The following is a 22,938-nucleotide window of genomic DNA, read 5'->3' as shown; positions in this document are numbered from 1 at the left end:
AATACTGTTCTAGTCATAACTACCTCATTTCATGCATGCATGGAATCTTACGTGTACTTCATCCTGTAACAAAATTACTTCATATTCAGACTGGAACACCTCGAACTACAAAAATTTAGTACAATTTTGATTGGGTATGTACACCGAGTAGTGCTTCTTTATTTCGAGTGGGTACCCATAGCTATGGTTGTTGTTTTTTTTTTATGGGTATTGGTAACTGTTTCTTTCGTATCGATACCATTGACTCAGTTTGTCTTCAAGGGGTACTCCCCATCCCGCCCTCCTGTTGAAACACTTTGAATAAGTACCAAAGGTTATGGTTGCTAAGACCGGCATTGAGCTGAAAGTAACTAACACATAAGAATGATAACTGAAGCATACATTGTTAAGTGGTTCAGAAACATTACTGACAACAGTGGCAACTATTAGAAGTAGTGAAATTAACTTACAGAGAAGACCAAAATCATGATGTATGTCTTTGCCGTTCGCGTTTGAAGGCAAAATCGTGCCATTAGGCGTCAAGAAGTCGTCCTCAGGATCGTCGTTCCATGTTCCCAAGAGACCTTTCGTTTGGTTTTTGAAACTTCTCGGCGCTGCGAACACAATTGAAAGTGCCCCTGATACCACCTTCACTGTAACTGATATTCCAGATGGGAAAGCCATTACAAAGGAATCGTTCTCTGGTCTGGCGATAGCAACTGAGCCATTAAGTGTGACAGATTCATTTGTGAGACTTGTGTAATTAAAGTTCTTTCCGTCAATCAAAAGGCTTAACCCTGTTAACAAAAGAACACAAGCACATAATACAACACAGTAATTCATGGATATTAATCTCTGAATAACATGTTTATTGTTTATATATTCCGTTTTTAACACCGTGTCTTTCTATAAATAGCATTTTTTGTTAGTCAATATTTTATATTAAAACGCCTTTGGGAGACCAAAGTATTTATGAGTCCAATAAGTCCATGAGCATGTCATGAGCTACTCAGTAAGACAATGAGCCTTTCAAGTTGATATTGTGTTAGCATTAGCATTATTCAAAGCCAACCACAAACAAGCTAATATAACTTCAGGTTTCTAGAGTCTTTTCTGAATGAAATTCAGGTTAACCATAGCGCTATTCCGGCTAAATGGAGCGCTATTAAGGCTAATCGGAGTACTATTAAAGCTGTCCATAGCGCTGTTCCGGCTAACCTGGTGCCAGTCAGGTTACTAGAGCCACTATCCAGCCTAAACAAAGTGCTACTTAGGCTAATAAGAATGCTATTTAGTCTCATCGAGGTGTGATGTAGACTAGCTAGAGTGCAATTTAACCAGTGACCCTTTAAGTCACGACTCATTCACTCATCAATCAGGGGACTTCCGCCATTAAACACTGGATTTAGGCACTATAAAAATGTACCACATTGTTGTTAACAACCAGCGTACGCTCTGCATATAGAATTTGAGAGAAGAACTCCTAGCTGATTAACAAAAGGAACATACCGAGCGTGTAAAAAGTGTAAGATGACACTTGTTCCAAAAGCTAGTATAATATCATTGAAACTAGTTTATCACTTTCGATATGGGTATAGATGAATGCCTAAGAAAACCTCCTTTCGGAGAACACAATCTGTCTTCAGAATTACTTTTAACGTCAACTACAATAAACTGTTCTTCAAGTACAATTTGAAAGAAAATAAAGAACAACTGACCTCCATCTTCTAAATCCACCTGGACAACACTTGTATTGTTTTCCTTCGCAGCTGCAGCAGAAAAGACCGTAGCTGTTCCATCACCTTTGGCTAGCTTCGTTCGAGCCTGTAACTTAAAAAACCCGTTCCGTGCATCTACCATGACGTATTCGCCAAGACCATTAAAGGTGTAGTTCTTGCCGTCAAGAGTGACAAAATGAGGATCGCCCCAAAGCCAACCTGCAAATAAAACGATGGAGGAGAGAAAAAAAAAACTTGTAAATGGTTATAAATACAGCACAGCAAGACAAAGGGGCAAATACTCAATTACACAAAAACTCTCTGAATTACTAATATAAAGACATATTATTATACTGATGCTTTGGGGGAGATTCAAAGTAAATCTTTGTCCGAGTTTTAAAACCTTTCCTTATTTTCAAATTTTCATAAAATTAAAATGAAAAACTACCGAATAAAGATTTGGTTGGCAAGACATGCGGCTATTATGAACTTTTGCACGCTGGAGTTTGAAAACAAGATTATGGTTAGGCTTACAGGTACTATTAGCCGTTCTATTATTTATCTTCAATAAGTGACTGGAATCGCCCTCTTTTATAAAATATACTAATCCGCCCAAGATACGGAGAAACAATTCTTACTCCATTCTGGTACCACATAATTTCCACAGTCATCAGAGGGACGTCTTTTATAATACAAATCACACATGTCTGTGTTGACGCAACACTTTTGATAACCCAGAACATCACTCGAGTCGTGTTTGGCCCTCCATTTCCGTGTTAGCTTGTGATATCTATGCGCAGAACCTCCTCCTGGATTTCCCACAAGCAGTGCACCCCAGCTTTCCCAGTGAGAAGAATAACAACACTCTTGGCCCCACCCATCCGTTGAAGGAAACTGAGAGTAGCCACACAATCTTGGCCAGTCTCTCCAGTTCACGGTGAACCTCTCATCCCACCAGGCTTGTCGGAAGCTGCAAGGACAAGGCTCAAGGAATTCAGTGAAAAAACGAGGATCCGGTTGCGTTTTAAACCACTTTATACATTCCTGCCTTTCGCTACGTTCCCCACGAGAGTCTTCAAGTCTAAAGAACCATTTTCCAACCATGTCAGTGTTGCCTCTTATACCATCGATGGTATCTATGTTGACAGTGCCAGACCTTTAGTCGAAAAAAACAGCATGTAAAATATTAAAAACAAATTGGCTAGAGGTTTATGATAATTGATAACAATACAGGAGAATCTCTCTCACGTGACTATGGCTGTCATTGGGCCACTACATCTAGCCGACCGATCGGACGTCTGACTAAACTACGATAAATTGTACAATAAATTGTAGCTCTTCTTAAAGAAGAAGCAAAGCCTTCGATGTCGTTCAGCATAAGCTTACCGTTGCACGTTATATTTGTTTTCTTGCTTGTCACCAGCATTCCAGCCAACCACAGGTAAACCACGTGAATTGTAGTAATATCTATAGTACAATCTGCAAGACATTTGCAATCTTAAAACAACTTGAGCGATAAGACGCATGCTTGATACGTACGGCTATTAACAATTTATTGCACCACTTTGTTAGTGCCCGTATTTTGGTTAGTCAATTTTAGGAGCTTTATTATACGTAATGTAAGTCTCGTTTCCTGTGTAGGTAACATGAAATGCATGCTTGTACTTGAAGACACCGATATCTGTTTTCTCTGTGGATATATGGCCTGCACCCTTCGCGTTTGAGGCACAAGCCGACGGAAAAAAATCGGTCCAAATTTCTGATGACTTCGACGTCGATGGGAAGTTTACCTTACAAAATACATATATCAGTTTAAGGGAACTATAATAATAGAAAAATGATTATGTGAATAGGTATTATCAAATATTTCTGAGCAAACAAAAAACCTTTTAAGCTCTTCTTCAGAGGCTAAATTTTTCACTGCTTAAATGTTAACTGATTTTAGTTTGTATTGTGTTAGTCTCTTGCTCATCCATGGCTGTCCAGCATCAGGGTTAGCTTGCATGTATCATTTCTTGAACTTATTTATGTTATTCGTTCTGTCTAGGTTCTCTAGCTGTTTCAGTTTTCGTGGATATTTCAACCAGTCACCAAGGCTGCCAAAAAATGTTTTGGTTGAAAGCTCTAAGATCGTTTAAGTTACGTCCATATTTCGTTTAAGAATCATCTTTCCCATCTTTTTCCCCGGCACATAGCTTTTATTTTTCCTCTTCCTATTGGTCTCTGTTTCTGTATTGGTTTGTTCCTGATACACGCAAGCCAGGGAAGTCTTTTTAGTTCTCACGGACAGTAAACCCAAACATGTTCAACTGGAAACTTTTTCATTACTTTTTTTAATTCGCGCATAATTTTTACTGAAATGCAGGTTTACCTGATGGTTTCTTGTGTTTAAGAAATCATCTGGGACTTTTAAATAATCATTCGAGAATTCGTCGGGTATTTCGATTTCGAAGTCAACATATGCTAGCCGCACAAAAGCAATATTTTTGCGCACTAAATTATCATTTATGCCACGTAGGTTTGCCTTACAATCGAATTGCAAAACAAGAACCATGTACACTTTCTCTTACAATCGAAAAATGCGAGTCCACTTTTGAACCTAACGTCCTGGTGTAATTAGTCGATGAATCTGTGTACAGGCCTTTATTCATCATCCACTGAACAACATCGAATTGGTTTACCACTGTGAGCTTAGAGTCACAAAACAAAGTCGACCATGTAAACGATACACGAATAAGAAACATTGCAACTAAAGCGAATCATAATGTGAATAAATGGTATCGTGCGGTAATCAGCTACACTTCACATCAATATCAACGTCTCCGCGAGCGACCGTGAACGCTTTATCTACTGGTCAGTGGTTTTAAAAAAGAGTCTACTAAGAAACACTGGAGAGAAGAAGGAGTGAAATTCAATGTGCTACCTAAAAACACTTAAAATGACTTCATTTAGTTTGTTCACGACAGCTTAGCACAGCTCATTGAGGAATTTTTAGCAAGCGTGCAATCTGGCTTCACGGTGGCTCTCTAACGATAGACAGACAGCAGCTGAAGCTGATAAATCCTTGAATGTGGCATTAATTTCACGTGTATAGCACGCCAACCAATTGATGACGATGAACAATTAGGATATTGCTATCCCTTGCATCATGTATTGGAAAGCGTCTTAAATTATGAGCAAACCTCCAAATGATGTGATTCGTTTCCATAACGAGCGCTCACGATGTTGTCCTTAATTTCCTGCACATAATTAAGAATCTAATTTGCTAATGCCATTTGCCCTATTAACTGCCTGCTACATTAACAGTCACATACCTTTGTGTGGGAGCCGACCACTGCAAGCCATTGCTGGGGTAATTATACATCGCAAAGGAATAAACACCGTCCGTGATCAACACCAGCTGAAATGTGTTTCCCTGAAAATACAACGAGACGACATTTTTTATGCATTTAACCGACCGTTGTCAGTCTACTATAACGTTCTGCCTCCACCGCCTGAAATTCCACACGATAATGCTTTCATACTTATGACATGGCCCTAAAACGACTCTTACAGTCTTTATAATTGCGTGGGCTCGATGCTCATAATTCATATGAGGATAACAGCCAATCTACCGCGTCAGTTTGCAATTCAGCTTCAGGTTGAATCTTTGAGGTCTTTTCAACGAAAGCGGAATAGACTACATTTTTTCTAAAATTATATATGCTAATAGCCAATAGAAGAAGTTGAAAGGAACGATTAAAAAATAAACATCACAAGCGCTTGAACAAATGTCGTTACAAATGGATCAGGCTACAAATAAAATGATATTTCGTTGTTCGAGAGTGTGATACTCTTTTTTACTCTTACAGTGTCTGCCATGCTTGCTGGATAGCGATAGGGCCGTAAATTTTCCCACGTTGTCACCAGCACCCAAGATGCTTGGAAGTCTGTCGGCAAAGGTTCCATTAAGAGCCTTTTGACATCTGATGTGGCTGTATTCAGCATGTGAAAGGAACCCGGATCAGAATCTGAATACTTATGGTAGTAGACTCTGGACACACCGTGTCCCGCGAAAGAGTAATATGTATCAGTCAAACTCCAATAAGGTGCCAGCATAGCCCTTTTTTTCAACCACCAGCGTTCTCCAAAGTTATATGGCCACCAAGGAAGCCATTTTGAATCGAAGAGCAACAATCCATTGCGGCAGATCTGAAAGAGTTCATGCTCAATATTTGAAACCTGTGGAGTAACTGGTGTCATAAAACAGTTTGGATTTTGATTGACCAAAAAACGTATAAAGCAAAAAAACAATCGTGATTTATTGTTTGCCCTTTAAATTAATTTTATAAGACGGTTAAGAGAAATATTTAGAGTAGAAAATACATATATATATATACATATACAACCTTTATTTACTCTCGGCAATGTTTATAGCACAAGTACTAGTGGGGCCTAGCAAATAACTGAAACAAATAATTCAAATCGAACATAACATTGTTAAGAATCCCAACTTGTCGGAGGCAAACCAGTCGGCTCTTTACAAGCGTGCTCGATGATTTGAACTCAGGGCTACCGAGAAACAAATCCAGGTAGTGGTCAGAGCGAGACTAGAACCCAGAACCGCTGGATTGCGAGTCCAACACGCTGATCACTTGGCCACGCTGCCCCCACACAGAGTAGTACAGAAAACGGTTATACACGGCTTCGTCTTCTTTATTCGTTAATTAATCTTCCTTGCAAGGTAACCTTTGGGTCCATGTCTATGAAACAACTATTTCAATTTAAAAATAATTTATGGTATAAAAACTGACAGGAAGCTGGTCACTTCTTTATTTATACGCCAAAGCCAAGGGGTTAAATTTGGGACTATGAGGAACAAATCCAACTTGGAGACGTGGTGGTGGGCTTGCACTTTTAGAGAGCCAGCTACCTAGTGTCTGTTTGTGTCATGCAGGTACATTTTTCATTTGAATCGTCATCATTTCCGGCTACTTTAACTGCATATCTGTATACATACGTAAGCATGGTAGTGACGTTTTCCGAAGAATTGCATGCCGTCGTCCGGGACATCGATCTTAAAACATCGCCACGAATATTCAGAAGTGTTGGGAACTTCAGAATCCCCAGAACCAGGACCGTAGGGATACATCCGTTTTATTGGAGCTGTGGCAAGAAAGAAAAGGTTAACTACCAAGGTTATTGATCTCGACAATGAGGTCGTTTCTAGTGTCATTGAAAGAAATTCCTGACTGATTTCGTAGAAATGGTGCATGATGAGAGCTACATATAAATGCATTCTTAAGCTAGATACACGAAGAGCGGATTACTGATTTAGTATTCAATGAATGTGCTGGGCTGCCATAAATAAGAAAGTTTTAATTTTCAATGGTTTTTGCCTTTTTTTATTTTTAAAATATCTGCCTCGGGTTGCAGTCCTGATATAGCAACCTGAGTCTACCTCCAAGTCTGAAGAATGATGATTACTTCACGAAAAATGTTCTTTTCGCCAACAGATACATACCTACTATACAGACATTCCTTCCCTTCATAAATATCGATTTCGGAAATTCTACACAAATATTATTAATCATGAAAGTAAACGGCAATACAATAATACCATTTATTTCTTTCTCAGTTTGTGGCGGGCGGAATTTAACAAACACTACAATTTCATTGGTTCCGGTAGCGGATATAATTTTCCCATCCTTCCGGCCCCCTCACGGCGGGCGGAATCGTCGTGTTGATCTATTTTCGTGAACGAATAATCTTCAATCTTTTAGGATCTTTTATACGGACCTCCCAGCCGGCAAATAACATACATAAATGAGACAGTTTTATTTTTCAATCGTTTCTACGTTTTGTTACTGTAAAATATCCGTGTTTCATGCTGTCTAGATGAAGCAACCAGAGGCTAACTCCAAGTCTGAGGAACGATACACCTTTACTTTAAAGGTAAACGGCAATGTACTAACCGCGAAGAAAAGGAAGTTCAATAAAATGGTCCGGTTACCTGCAGTAGTGGAGCTTGATGCATTCATTGGCTCCTGGGTCGGTTCTGTGAGGAAATGGAAACGTATTGCTCTATCAATATAACCGGAAAATAAAAAAGCATAAACGCATTTTTTTTTTTTTTTTTTTTCACTTAAGACCATATGAAGCTCGGTACGAGGGGAGAAAGTCCATACATGTATTTTAGTTTGTAAAGTTGTTGTAAAGTAAACACGAAGCCCCTTAGTTAATAATCATTTTTGTTATACCTCCCAACCCAAATACGTTTTCCGATTAGAGGAGAACGTGTCACGTGTCGTGGGTCAAAACTCACTAACTCCCTAGGGCGAACAAAATTCAGTAACTCCGAAGGGAAACAACGACTTGAACTTTCGACTCGCACGTGATCAGGTCGTGCTCCTTGAAACCGCGGCAAACTTGTGAGCCAGCCGCCGTCAAGCAAACGATTTCTTCGCATTTTTTCTTTTTTTTTTCTTTTTTTGAGTTGGGAAGTATAACAAGACACTTAACGACTGGTCCCGCGGGAAATAGTGAGTTTTGTTTCCCCTCGACCTCAATGTTGAGGGTCTCGGGGAAACAAAATTCACTGTTTCCCTTGGGGCCAGTCATTAAGTGCTTAATTTCTCTCCCTCGTTTATATTACTGAAACCTGGGGTACTGCATTGGCTGAGCTCTGTCAACGTCCTTTCCCCCTGAAGAATGACACATAACTCCGCGCCCCCATGTGATCGTAATGCGCTTTATAGAGGGCTACAAATAATTGCCCCAAGCATTCACCCTGTCCAGGGGCCATAATCGGGGAAGGAGACCGTAAGCGCGCGCCATTTCTAGTATTGGGGTTGTCCCCATGATATGGGGCAATAATTCTATTTTTAGAACAAATTGCGCCATCGCCTGCGGCACACGCGCGTACATGCCGCGAGGATTTTTGCGGATGTCGCGCGGGGGAAATGGCGTCCAAAATTCCCGAAGTTTTTCATGTTTTTGGCCCACAACTCAACGCGTTTACGTCTGTTGGAATTTTGCTTAAGTATTTTCGTCGTAAGCTGTTCCAGTCTGAGTGAAGTAAGACTGTGTCGAATTCAAGTATGTTCCACTTTAAGCTTATATATATCGCTGACCAGGTTGTGTTCCGACGGATGCTTCTTTTACATGAGCTGTACATTACTCCACTTTAAATTTCACATATGTTGAAGATTAACAGCTTTTCCATTACACAGCAAAAAACTAGCTGGATATATTTAGATATAGCAGAGCCTTAGGACTTCATAGTTTCCCAGCTCCTCTTGCCACACGCTTGCGAGGAATTTGCCAGTCTATCGCGATTGAAAAGTAAAACAAAATAATTGCTAGTTTGGTCAGTTTGAGTTTCGCCTGAATTGTAAGCAACGCTTGATGTTTCATCAAGGCCCGAAAACTTTACGTCCGTAGATACTGCTCAGTTTTATTCGTGTAAAAATCCAGTAAATTCTCTGTTGTCGATGAACGAGGGCGCCCGCCGATGCGTGTTTTTTTACAGTCCAAGTAAACATGGCAAATTGTACTTCCGCCTCACTTTCGTGTGAAAGCGTACATCGAACTCAAACAATAACTCTATAGTTTTTAAATATGTTTAAGATTGATAAATGTTTGAGAACATATTAAAAGCTAAGCTGAAAATATGTGAATAAAGCAGAAATAATCAGTAAAGTTACGATGACGCTTTCTTCAATCAGCTTCGAATAACGATTTCGATTTTGTTGATCGAGTTATCAAAACTCCTTGTCTATTTTCATTTTCGCAGTGTAAAACTTCACCATGCTTATGTTGAAGAACTCCCCCACATGATGTTACTAGCCTTTTTTGCGTTCGTGAAATTTGTTGCAGCATCTCAGCACAAAAGATAAAGAAAGAAATCTTTATCAAGATTTGTTGACAATTGAAAACACCGACTCGGACGTGAAAGTGCACGAGCTGCACTATGCAAATGAGCTCATTGTACGCGTCAGACTTTCCTTTCAAAAACTTTTGCAAACTCACCAAACGAGCAGAAACAATAAAAAACCATCAAAACAGGTTTTGGTTATGATGAACCATTGTCTGAGAAACTCACAAATTAACTCGATACCAGCGTAGAGAGGTTTCTTGCTATATTCTTAAGTCAGAACAAACGCAAAAACATACGCGTACATGTAAGCTTAAAACTAGCGCGATCAGATCTTATTATTCATTCCCAGCGCGAGATTCAAGTCTTGTTTTCGACCCTGAAAAACCCACCTTTTCCATTAGCTCAGAGCATAAAACTATATATAAGCGCCCTGGTTCGTATTCCCTGCCTTATTCCCTGCCATCGCTGTGAAAAATACGCAAGATAATCTCTCAAGGTCTCTCAACTCTCCATTTGATCACGCAACGTAACAACATCCCCGCGAGAGCCCCCGACATGTGCGTGGATCCGCGCGGATATATGACGTCAGGATGGCGCAATTTGTTCTAAAAATAGAAAAATTGTCCCATATCATAGGTGCGCGCGGATCCCAAGGCTTACGGTCTCCGTCCCCGATTATGGCTCCTGCCCTGTCCTGAATTGATTACTCGTACATGTGCAAAACGCATATTAATTAACTGATTAACAACCCTTCTCGTATAAGGACATAAAAATTCTATTTTTAAACAAATATGTGCAATTATCCTTCGCGAAATTATAAGTGATATCAAATCGTGTGAGCAAATCAGTGATTAAACTACTTCATTTTCAGTTTCATGTGGTTCATACTTCACTCTCCACTATTGTAGTGCAACCATCCTACACGATGTTCTTTCCAGTGACAGTGTTAATGGCTTAAAAAAAGTCCTTTGAAAAGAAATATTTAATCATGATGTGCAATTTTATAGCTAAGCCAAAGGAGATTTCACGAAACCGATTTATTTTGAGGTCAGTTTTCTTCAAACAACCTATAACTTGTGCTGTGTGTCCGGCCCGCGTCAAGTATTTCTCCGCAGATTTCTAGGTTAAATACTGTTACTGGCAGCTGCATCATGTAAATCCCACGGTACATAGCGATTTAATGGTAAGATGCGATGAATAACTTAAAAATCTTGCTGCGTTTTACTCTTGTTACCGTTGAATTCCAACACGATCGATACCTCTTTCAAATTTACAGTCAAATTGACTGTTCACCGTTTCATATGATAAGTTGTTTTCTCCAGCGTCGTCGTCGTCGTGGTCACGTTTTCCCTCTAAATAGAGCAGCATATTTTGCCCTTGTTACCTTTGCTCACTCTTTGTCTAGATATAATAAAGAACCTTTGTGTCTCTTAGACTTGATTTTCCCTCATCTCAAACCTAGTAATTCACGCAGGTACCGTCCTTACTTCTCACTGGTTACATCGGTGTAAAGTGACTACGATTACTAGTATTGACCTCTTGGACTGGATTGAATTTCATCCCAGGTGAGATCCTGTGTCAGCAATTTGTTGGATTCTTCTGCCAACTTTCCGGTTACGTTGAAACCACTAGGTCATGAGAGACACTGTAAAAGTAGTCTTGTCCAAGCAGGTAGCACAAGAACACGTGTCAACTTTCAGGGAGACTAACATGCCAACAATAAGACAATGGTGCCATCCTTAGACGTTAAGTACAATGGCCTTAAACCAATATCGAAATTTACTTAATCGGAAGATAAAATTGTGCATTGACGTACCTGTGCCAGTTTCTAAGGTAAACGTTTGGCTCTCGTAGGTGATGTTAGAGGTGGTGAGGACGAGCACTCTAACGGTATATTCTGACTCGGGTTCAATGTCCCTCAGGGATACTTGAGTATCGTTGGTTTTCGCGACATTCCAATACTTTGAGGGTTGAGACAGCTTGTACAACACAATGTAATTCTTTGCAATACCAGCACTAAGCGACGGCTCTTGCCACTCTAATGCAACAGTCGCTGAAATGGTATTCTCATCTTTTATTGCAATATCTGAAGTAAAAATGATAATCAGTAATGACGGAAAATAATGTTCAGAGAAAGTCCAAGATTTCCACCTGTGTTGTTTGCTTGTTTGTTTGTTTGTTTGTTTGTTTTGTTTTTTTTCCCATCAGTGATTCAGAATCAAGTCTTAAAGACTTCCACAAGGTTTCAACAATTTTGTGGCCGCGTTACGAACTTGGCTTGCTTGTCATTTGTCAAAGCTAAGTTGCATGCTTCACTACCTTGTGAATAGAGCTTGGTAGAGATAACGTTTAGCTTTGCCATTTTAGTATTTGCCTCGTCCCTAGTCTCCTTAATTATGTGGTCAGTAAATTAACTGAACTTTCATTCGCGATTTCTCACTTCTAAGTTTATAAGGAGGAGATCTTTGATTGGACTCACTCAGCATTAACAGTCACTGTCAGTTTATTCCACACTGGGTGGCTACTAAATTGTTGAACCTGTCTCGACAGGCGAACTCAGATACCTTTTGAGGTATCTGAACTCTTTGAGGTATCTGAGCTCTAATTACACTGACTTTTAAAGCATAAGAATGATTGCCTTAACGCACTATATGCACTAGAAGGCTTGTTATGCGGTAGCATTTATTACTATCAAACCTAGATTTCGTACCCAGATTAACTGCATTCCTTACAACAAAGTAACGAGCATGGAAACCATTTTCCTCTATTCCATTGTCTGAATTCAGGCGTACGGTGACATAACTTTGACTGACGCTAACTGCAAACGGTGAGATCTTCCCACAGAATGTCCAGTTTAAACTTTGGGAGCTGTCACTTACTTGAACGAAATCAGAACTGCAAAATTGGACGAAAATAAGAACTTTAATACCATTGCTAACAACAGAAAACAATGGCACAATGATTTGAACAAAATTCCTGCATTAATTCGCCGTAGTTGTGTAGCAAAACTGCCTTCTTCTTAGATCCGTGCGCAAAATGTGACTTTACATTAACTGTCGATGAAATTTTATAACATCTGCATCGCCGAAGTAATCATGATTATGCTTTTGGTAAATGCCTCTACTGAATAGTTTAACATTCTTGCGCTCCTCATTGAACTTGAAAAATTCTTTAGTACGTTAGCCACTGACCGAAACTTTACCTGCAAGGAGTGCCAAGGCCCTCTGTATGAAAGTAGTCAAACAGGACTATGATCTTTGCTTCTGTTAAATCCATCCCTCGACCTATTATCCAGGTGCAGTTTGAATTACTCGGATACTTGTTCGGGTAGTTTGGACTGGTTAACTTTGTTACCTCGTTGGGTACGGAAAACAAACAACCTGAAAACATCATAGAACAGGGTTTAGAGATGCGAACAAACCCATTATGCTTGTTATGCGACTTTCTCCATTAAATTACGGCGGATGCTGAGATGCTCGTGTATTAGAGTAACTAATACTTAGGCCAGTAAAGAGATCTAACTCGAAATAACGTGTATATTAAGTAAACAGATGGTGACTTTTTTACGCTCGGTAATGAAATGAGTGTGAAAGGTGAAATTTTTTTTCTTTGTCCCACGCTCGTGTCCTGTTGATCAATTCACATTTCACAACATCTACATTAAATTTACGATTTTGACATACCTCGGCTATTGGGTGAAGGAAGAATTTTGAGAATCATTGAGGTAACAGAGCGTTTGGAAAGAGTAGGCTGAGGGCGTCATTTGCATTGGATTCATCGCCATATATTTACTTCGTGCGTGTCTTCATCATATATGGGTGTATTACGAACTAAAAAATTGACCAGCTCTCAGTTAACTCGATAGATCAGTTTGTGGAGCAATGCATCAGTATTACAAAGGTCATAGGTTCGAATCCCAAATTCCGTTTAAGCCTTAACACTCTCTGAGTTGCGTTCACAACTGCGATGATGTGCCTACTAAAAATTCCACAGGCCTATAATTTTCGAATGTATAACTCGGTGAAATTAAACCTAAATTTCCAGACTTGACATTGAATAAATAAGCTTCCTTGCAAATTAAATAGTACCTGTTTTTGCATACTGTGGCCTACTTTGAACTCCAACGCCAGCACTAGTAAAACCAGCAATCTGGATCCTGTACAATGTTAACACTTTCAGCCCTTTAATCACCGCAGATACAGCTGTCGGCTGGAGAGAAATGTTGTTATAGCTTTCCGGTGTCCATGCTTCCTTATACTGCACCAGGTATCCCAAGAGTTTTCCCGTTGCGTCTTTTTCACTTATGGGAGACCATGAAATCATAATACTAGTAGCACTAGTGCTGTAAGCAGTTATGTTATCAGGAGGTTTAGAAGGAACTGTGGATGGATAAAAGAGCAGCTATTAATCATTGGGCTACAATCAAAATTTAATTTTTTTTTTTTTCGAGAACCTTTTGTACATTTCGTAAAGATACTGTAAAAAGAACTGAATTCAACTTTTTTTGTCTTTGCATGTAGTGTTGAACACTGGATTACTGCAATGTTTGTTAGCGTCTCGGAGGGTAATCCCCAAAGTTTTTGTTAGGGGTGGGCGACTCGAACCTTGAAACCTGTACCCTATTTGAGACCAAAATCTGTGATTAACCCTACTATTTTTCAGACCTGAGCGAAACATCGATACCCTATCTTGGACCTCTAAAATTAGTACACGGTTCTAATATATGACTGCAGCCATCAAGAAATGGCTTCCACTTGCGTAAACATTTGAAAAGGGCTGGAAATTTGCCAATGTTGATGTGGAAAAAAATAGTTTCTTATAGACAAAATACCCAATGCATTGCCAGGAGCCCACCCGCAATGCCAAGCAAGAGTGAAAAACATACCGTTTTTTGGACCAAAACCGCTCAAAAACCATACTCTTTCGAGGCCGCACATACTCATATAGTCCATCTAAGGGAGTACTTCCCTTCCCCGGGGGTGGGGGGTTGCGTTATCCGTCTCAGCCTTAGCTGTTGTTTGTTTTTAAGCTATATTAAATACATACCTTTTGAAAGGAAAATCATAGAATTTATGGCAACCTTAATAGTGAAAAACTCACCATCTTCCTTTGTTCGAAGCAGAACAACACTGCTGCTTCTCATTGCAATTGTACGATTGGTCTGCCCTTTGACCAGGGCCACGACTTGAACCTGATACTCTGTATAAGGCTTAAGCGTTCCCACCAGTACATTTGAAGAGGAAACATTAGCTGTAGCTAGACGCGATGTGTCGTTTATTCCAGTAGCAGTACAAACAGCCACGAAAACAAGCAAATCCTGAACCGATATGGCATGTGTCACGCTGGACCATTTTACTGATATTGTTGTTGAGGTAATGCTATCGACAGTAATGTTCCAGCCATTTAACTGAGGGGCTGTAGTACAAGAAAATCAAATGGACGAGATTTAGTCCACTCGTGTTACAAAGATATCTTAACAGTATTACTATTTCTAGATATGATGCTTTCATTGTCTATAATATTATCTTTCTCTTGACACGGCAATTTACCATTGTGTAAGACTAACGTTTCACAGTCGTTTGGAAGATTCCCAGAAGATCTAGCTTCTCGAAATATTCTAGCAAGCCCTCTGTTACCGTATCGAGTATACCTCTTCGACATTAATTTACTTCCCGTTACCTTGACAAATGAAGAAAATGCTCTCTTACGTATAATTTTTAATTACTTGATGTGCTTATCTCGAAGAGTTTGAACACTTTTAATTAAATGACATCACAGCTTCACTATTAACCGTTTTCTTTAGCAAGCCTTTTTGTCGTCGTGTCTCTACAACTAAAATACGGCCAAGGGCTGTCTTAGGCAGAAGATGATTATGCGGGTAGAGTTCAATCCCTTCCACTGGTAACAGTAAAAACGTTAATAATTCTGGTCATCAACATTGTATCTTATGGAGACGTGATTGACCATCGCAGTTAAATACGAAGTTTGAGCAGCTGTGAATAGAACAACTGTGTCGCAGCTGCTCAAGCTGTGTATATAACTGTGACGATCAATCATGTCTTCATATCTTTCTCGGCGGCTCAAATATATGATCTTTCATATATCCCTTGTATCTTCGCCATCACGGGTATATTACGAAGTCACAAGCTGACCAGCTACTAGTAGGATTGGAAGTTCAGTTGGTAGAGCACTGCAACGGTATCACAGAGGTCTCGGGTTCGAATCCCGTTCAAGCCTGAATTATTTCTGTTTAGGCTTTAATTTTACAGCTGCCCAAGCTATGTATACATGTATAACTGCGATGATCAATCATGTCTTCATTTATTTCTCTGCAGTCCAAATGTATGATCTTTCATACATTCACTTTTATTATATCTCCTGCTGAAAAAGGCTTCCCACATAACTTACTTAAAATACTCCCTAACGTTTAAAATACCCTTGTATCTGCTTTTCTAAATGCCTTGTCGCCGATATCCTCCACCATAATTTACACCCATTCGGTTGCGTTTAACAACAATGTGATAGAAAGGAGGTTATAAATACTGCAAATGATTTCATGCCCCGAATAAAGGGTAATAAAAAGAATCAATCAGTGTTACCCAGTCCGTCATTCTTTTTGTCTCCATTTAGGCAATAACAGTTTGAAACGCTAACAATTCGGCAGGCAGATCTCTGATATTGCAATGAAAGCGATTAATTACTTATTTTCTACTCAGGTTATCAGAAATTTGGAGGACTGACCTTTGGTTAATGAGCCGTTAAGCATGTAATATTGGGCTTGGAAGCCGGGTGCCATATTTGTAAAACGATCCGAGTGGTAACGTAGCAACAAAGACGAACCATCCGATAGAATTGATGATCCCGTCCTTGAGCCACATATCCTATCTACTTCCTGTCCTTTCTTGATGTCAAGATAAAAACGACTGTGGGAACAAAACAAATAGTTTCAACTTCACCACATAAAAAAATAGGACAGGCTTATATTCACTCAAAATATAGTAATTACTGTGGCTATGAGCCAATCAACTTTGAAATGGATTGTCGGTAAACAGTGGTTTTTAATTCGTCGGTCGTACATCATTTAATTATCGAAGCATTGTTAAGAAGTAGTGCAAAACGTAACAGTAAGAGAATACATAAGGAGATGCGGCACCGTTAAAAACATTCATGAAGTTATCGGTAACCCTCATCCGAGACGTTAACACAAAGAAATTACGACTTCTTATCCGCCGATCACCAAAGCCAAGTTAGCTATTCTTAGCTAATGATTGGTCAGTTTAGCGGGTCGTATTCTACTTTACGGCCCGCTAAAATTTAAAGCTACTTTTGTTGCCAAAATGTTTTGTAGAATTGTGCATTAAAATATGCTAACGACTTACGAGTCACTTAACGATTTCAAATCGACTCGTTTTGCTTTCGAGGTGCGTAGAGATATATATGTTATTGACCAGCTGGAAGGTCCGTATAGTGAAAAACTGTGACTGAGGTTTTGAAAATGCTGCCCCAGGCCGTAAATCGATAGGAAAATACTCGGTCCGTAACTTACAGTACGGCCCTCGAGGTCGGTTTGTAAGAGGTATGTATGAGTTGCGACATCCACCATAATATAATATTGCAATTCCATTTTCATAATTTAATTAGAAACATCTAAACCTGAGGAAGGCTGGCCTGGCGTTTGAAATATATAACTTTGTGTCAGCCTTGCAGTAGTCTTTGACTTATCATCGTTCAGTTACTTTTCAAGTTTGGCTAATTAGATCTACTGTGAGGTCCAACGTTCAATCAAGCACGATCTTCGTTCACGGCTTTGCACTTTATTTAGTTTGTTAACAGGAAGCGAAGGAGTGAAGAAAGTATCCAGTGAATTTTCCATTCATACCGACAACTTTCCGAGTTTCCAAGCTAAAGCTGAGAGCCATGTAACATCGATTATCTGAACGAAAAAGATTCTAGGAAACATTAAAATTTAGATAATGTATTTTTTTTTTAATTTGGAAGAAACTAGGCCCCTCTGCCACCTTGCTGAAAATGAGTACAGTGGATCTATTCCTGTTCAAACAAGGAGCAGCAAATGAATGGTTTCATTGAAACAGGTGAACTGTTTGCATGCATATATAAGATTTTACCCTCCAAGACAATATTTAAACTTCCAACTTGCTCGCTTCAATTCATACCACATGCTTTGGTTCGTTTCAACAAGAAGACAATCGAAATTTACAAGAATGGAAAATTTCCTTACCTGCAGTTCCACGAAGAAGGTAAATTAAAACTTGTGAACGTGATCAGAAGTATCGTGGAGTTGTCGGGAGCAGAGTAACTCCACGCGCAGTCACTAGCTTCAACGTGGTAAGGGAATCCAGGAGAAACAATTTCGCCAGACCGGTTAGAAACTGACCATCCACACACTTAAACCACAAGAAATATATCTCAAAAACAAAACAAAGCCATCTTGGTCCTCAAAAAATAATAAGAACTACCAGCCATTTTCTATGAACACGTCAGAAATTAAACCGAAAATCGAAGAAAAATGTACAAAAAACTGGCTGGACTTCACTTACAAGTTTTGATCCAATAGCTATTCGACCATGGACCTTCTCCCATAGTTGTAAATGCGGCTATCCATATGCGATACCAAGTGCCTGGATCTAAGTCAGTCAATTCAACCTTATGCTGGTCTGGGCGCACTGTGACATTTCTAGTTTGATAGTTTGTGTAAGGTAAGTAATACACTCTGTAACCTCGAAGAAATAATGCCCCGAAATCATCTTGTGGCAATGTAAACCAGCTTACAAAAGCTCTCTGATTATACAAGGCCACAACGGTTTCAAGCCGAGGTGCTGCTGCGGGAACTGCAAAAGAATTATAAGCGGTGCAATTAGTTAGAAAAGTACTGACATGAAAACCTTCAGTCATACAATATTAATATTCGATTAACTTGGAATAAACTATAGATTTAGCCAAGCCTAAAAACGGAACTCCTGATTACAAAAAGTTAACGTGACTTGAGTCTACGATCCAATCCAATCGAAAACCAGTACCAACTTTAAAAAAAACACGTGACCTCGATGAGCTCTAAACCTGAGCCCGCAATATGGACAAATGATACTCTTCAGCAGATACCTTGTTTTGATAGGTGTCAATTGACTATAACATGGCACTGATGTCATGATATACCCTTTAAACCGAGGCTGCATGTTCCAGTCGACCTATTAACTGAAATGTGGCCGCCATGTTGCGTGCGTACGCGCGCGTGAGCAATACCGCTGGCTATGATGACCGTGAGAAAAGCAATTTATGTGTTCTCATGAGTTTGGTGCTCCGGTTGGTGGCCCTCTCGGGACCTGGAGCTCCTCAAATTTCATTGGTTTTTGGAATGTCCTGGCGCAAAAAACCGTAAGCTAAGGAATGCAAAACCAAGTCAAAAATACCAAGTTTTTAACAGTAGTGAGACCAGGAAAAATTTCCGCTATAAAAGGGGTTCTGCCTGCTACAGTTAAACGTAGTTCTAGACTTTTTAATAAGGGACAGTGTCCTGGCTGATACGTCACGTTTTGAAATATGTATGACCCCTAGCTTGCTATAAACTTGCTTCATTAAGAAGAAATGAAAAAAGTGGGGAAGGAAAATAGATTGAACTGTAATCCACTTCTATCCTTTCAATAATGTACTTCTAATTGTAATATATTTGCTCTGCGAATTATTTACGCAATTTATTTGTATATTTGATGGTATCTTCATTTAACAATATACTCCAGAAATAAGGAAAGAGATATTCAGCTGGGACAATGTTTGTAAACGCGCTTTACGATTTATTGAAATAAAACATTTATGAGGGTAAATTAAATTACATTTTTTCAATCAAATCAAATTTGGATCAATTTTGACACAATAAGCTTTATCATATCCATGCAAAAATGATCGTACGTGGGCATTTCAGAATAATGACGGTGACAGTTTCTGAGTACACCAAAGATTTTTCGAGATTCCATTGCCATAACGGTGGGGGATTTAACCCATCGTTAACGGGCGAAGAATAGACAAACTCTCCCACTGGGGTGGCTGATACGGCGAACGGTTTCCGGCTTTCATAAAGCAAAAGCTGTCGCTTACAAGTATAATATTTCCTGCATTCATTTCTTTCATATTCTAAAAGTTCAAAAAGTAATGACTTCCAGAAAGTAATGCCTGCCAGAAAGCACGTGTAGCGAAAAAAATTTTCCTCTTGTTAGCGAATCCCGAAAGTGGCGACCCTTGGCAACGACGCTACGAAAGTAGCGAAGTAGCGACGTGAAACGTAACTTGAATTAGGAAACAATAACAACAACAATAACTGGCGCACTGAATTGATTTGTCTAAATATCCCTTATTCCACAGGCAATATATTAAGGACCTTTAGGTACGAGATTAAGAACGGAGTACGAGTTTTCAAACTATTAGACATGGATCGACCTACATACAGGTATATAGCTACCCGAAAGGAGTACGTCCCCGAAAGTCGCTACCCTCCAAAAATGGCACCAGCAAAAGTTCCTGAGTGGGAAAGTAACGAGCACCGTAGCTTTTGGGACTTATGTGAAATGTCTTGCAGCTTTAAACAGGTAAAACATATCTCTCGTGATCAAAACTAACGCTGTAAAAGAACGACGTGTCGACCGATCAACAGTCATTTTCAAGTTCGGTAGAAGAATAAAATGATTAATGACTGGAGGTTGGGAGCGTTTTTATACGGTATCTCCGCGCTTCACGGCTTCGTCGCTCAAAAATCTGTCTACCAATTAAATTCGCGAGCATACGAATGCTGCTTTCTATAATTAAAGTGGCTGTGAGCCGCTGAAATCAGAAAATGAATTATAAAAAGTCAAGTTTAAAAAAAACACACAAACACAAAACATACTTTCTGTACCGTCTAAACAATTTACGTATCAAAGTGGCTGTGAGCCACTGAAGTCGGATAAAGATTTATGAAAGGCTGAGAATGGAGTTTTTGTATCAATTAAAAAACTGGATCGGAGTCCATTCAGAGCTTATGTCCGAACGTAGTCGTTCGAAATTAAGCTTACATCGAAATGTACAGTCTCCCGCTACTCCAGCTCCATTGAGTGACGAATGACGCCATTGTTAAACATCCAAACAGATCCACGAATCAGCACGGATGAGAAACATTACCAGAAAGACAGTAATTCAACTCCGCTTGAACGAGCTCAGCAACGACTTAATTGAATGATAACCCATCGACTCGTAGGACTTTCGCACGACTCTTGCGCTTGCTGTTCTAACAACCAGCGTTTTTGTAGAAAGCAATATAATGCATACGTTTTACCGATATTCCGCGGATGTCGATGTGGCGCACTGGAGTAGGTGATCGCCCGACTAGCGAGAGGATAGTAGTTCGATCCCTACCGCGCTTAGCCAATCTTTTTTTTGCTAAAAAAAAGTTTACCGAAACACGGCCTTTGCCTTTCCAATGCTTAAACAAAACATTTACCAAAACACAGCCGGTTTGCTTTCCGAAAAAAAATTAACGGAAGCGGCGCTACTTCCATTGAACAGCATTGAATAGGTTTAACAGCGAGAACTTCAAGCTAAAAAAGATACGCTGTCGAACGTGTAGAAATGATCTACGAATAAGAAACATTACCACAGAAACAAATCACTTAGTGAATAAATCTTTCCCGATCTGGGGGCAACCGACGGCCAACGCTTTATATACTGGTCAGCGGAGTTACTAAAAGGTTAACAGGAATCGAGGGACGGAATGAAGGAGTGAGCGAAGGAGTGAAAGTCAATGTCCTACCTATACTCAGAAAATGACATTTTCTGGGTAAAACGACTAAACTTGTTCTCATTCTGAAATCTTCGTGATTCATCTCAATTTACAAAATGGTAAAACTACTGTCAATCTAGTGTCATCGGATTGAAAGATGAAATACTTGCCAGGGAAGTTCACGGATTCTCCGTTCAGTACTTTTTATAATTAGTCGTGTTTCAAGCATATTATATTAGTCCTGATAGCGTAGTGGTGATCCCATCCAACTGATTAATAGGGCCTGGAACGTGTGTTCAAATCCCTTTCAGGACATAAATAGCATTTCTCTCAGTTCAGTACAGTATAATATTTTTGCTCATTGCACCTTTTTTTTTTCCCGTGTTCTTCACTTACCGTTCTTCAGAGGAAAATAGGGATTTCTTGTACCCGCAATTTAAATACAATAACTTGGCAATATTAAAATTACGTACCGCCCTCTTTGGTACGAATGTCAGCTTCCTCGCTGCTTTTCGGTGTTATTACACCAGTCACTCGATCTTTGAGGAGAGCAACGACCTTGACTTTGTACTTCTTGTAGGATTTCAGATTGCGCACCACGGTATCGGAAGATGAAGCATTTTCTACACTCAACAGAAGAATGTCATTGCTACCTCTGCCTAAGCAAACAGCTACATAGCCATATATGTCAGTGGAATTTAACCCGCTGGTATTCAAAGGCAACCAGCTGACACTGACTGTTGTAGAACTTATATTGCTGATTGTGACGTTCCAGCTGTGTTCATATGAAACTGAAAAGTTAACAAATAGAGTAAGGAGGTAAATTTGACCGAAACATTTTACTTCTAAAGCGTTACCCGTCAGCTGATACATACACAGTTTTATAACAAAGGTAAATTTTAACACACTGGCAAACAGTTATTTTGTGAAGATTTTCTTGTCACAGCTGTCATAAAGCTGATGACGTAACGATCACTTCTTTAAAGAGATGCTGTTCTCCTTGTTGTAGAACAACTAACCCATTTTTTTTCCCTTTTATTCTCTGATATATCTGCTTTAGTAAATCTTCACTGCTTGTCTCATTAACATTCATAATTTCTGAAATCAGTCCCAAAACCATATTTTCTTTTCTGTTGTTTGATCTTATAATAAGGCATTCTGTCGCCTCTAAGTAACGGTAAATTAATGGCTGAAGACAGAAATGCCAGGCGTTCTCCTGCCTTACAATACTGCCATCCCAAATAGTCCCTCCTGATTGGTCGAAAGCACATCATTTAAACGCTAATTGTATCGTCAATTTAATCTTATGCATTTTGTGTAGCCCTGAAACAAGCAAGTGAGACAGGAAACATTAAGTTTTAATACTCCTGGTAAAAACAAAGTTGAGCAGCAAAAAGAGAATAAATAGCTTTAAGAGCGAAAGCCTGGAAGTTTTGTAACTCATTCTGTATTTCCAGGTGATAAAATGCGGAAGGCGAAGAACAAACTGCCGCAGACATTTTCAGGTCTGTTAACAATCAGGATAAACAAAAAGTTATTTATCAATACTTTTTCTCATTGTGCTGTTTTTCCGTTCTGTTATACCTTTTACTTAAACCCAGTGAAGAGTAGGGTTATTA

General features: G+C 39.4%; 1 protein-coding gene across 1 annotated transcript in view; it reads right to left on the bottom strand.

The window, feature by feature from the left end:
• LOC110043128 (uncharacterized) overlaps nt 1–22,938 on the bottom strand; it is a 62,588-nt gene that overhangs the window by 11,753 nt on the left and 27,897 nt on the right. The window contains exons 10-26 of the mRNA XM_089291474.1: nt 21,793–22,110; nt 18,114–18,404; nt 17,795–17,960; nt 16,297–16,478; nt 14,656–14,970; nt 13,644–13,934; nt 12,758–12,935; nt 12,266–12,450; nt 11,372–11,641; nt 7,690–7,734; nt 6,697–6,842; nt 5,547–5,888; nt 5,012–5,112; nt 3,084–3,176; nt 2,336–2,853; nt 1,698–1,916; nt 450–776 (exon numbers count right to left, since the gene is read on the bottom strand). Of these exons, the coding sequence (XP_089147600.1) occupies nt 450–776; nt 1,698–1,916; nt 2,336–2,853; nt 3,084–3,176; nt 5,012–5,112; nt 5,547–5,888; nt 6,697–6,842; nt 7,690–7,734; nt 11,372–11,641; nt 12,266–12,450; nt 12,758–12,935; nt 13,644–13,934; nt 14,656–14,970; nt 16,297–16,478; nt 17,795–17,960; nt 18,114–18,404; nt 21,793–22,110 (3,987 nt within the window). The remainder of the gene's footprint in view (nt 1–449; nt 777–1,697; nt 1,917–2,335; nt 2,854–3,083; nt 3,177–5,011; nt 5,113–5,546; nt 5,889–6,696; nt 6,843–7,689; nt 7,735–11,371; nt 11,642–12,265; nt 12,451–12,757; nt 12,936–13,643; nt 13,935–14,655; nt 14,971–16,296; nt 16,479–17,794; nt 17,961–18,113; nt 18,405–21,792; nt 22,111–22,938) is intronic.

Source organism: Orbicella faveolata, unplaced genomic scaffold (assembly GCF_042242905.1).
Source record: "Orbicella faveolata isolate gen_17 unplaced genomic scaffold, um_ofav_v1 contig_24, whole genome shotgun sequence".
Lineage (NCBI taxonomy): Eukaryota > Metazoa > Cnidaria > Anthozoa > Scleractinia > Merulinidae > Orbicella > Orbicella faveolata.
This window is presented reverse-complemented; position numbering and strand designations above follow the sequence as displayed.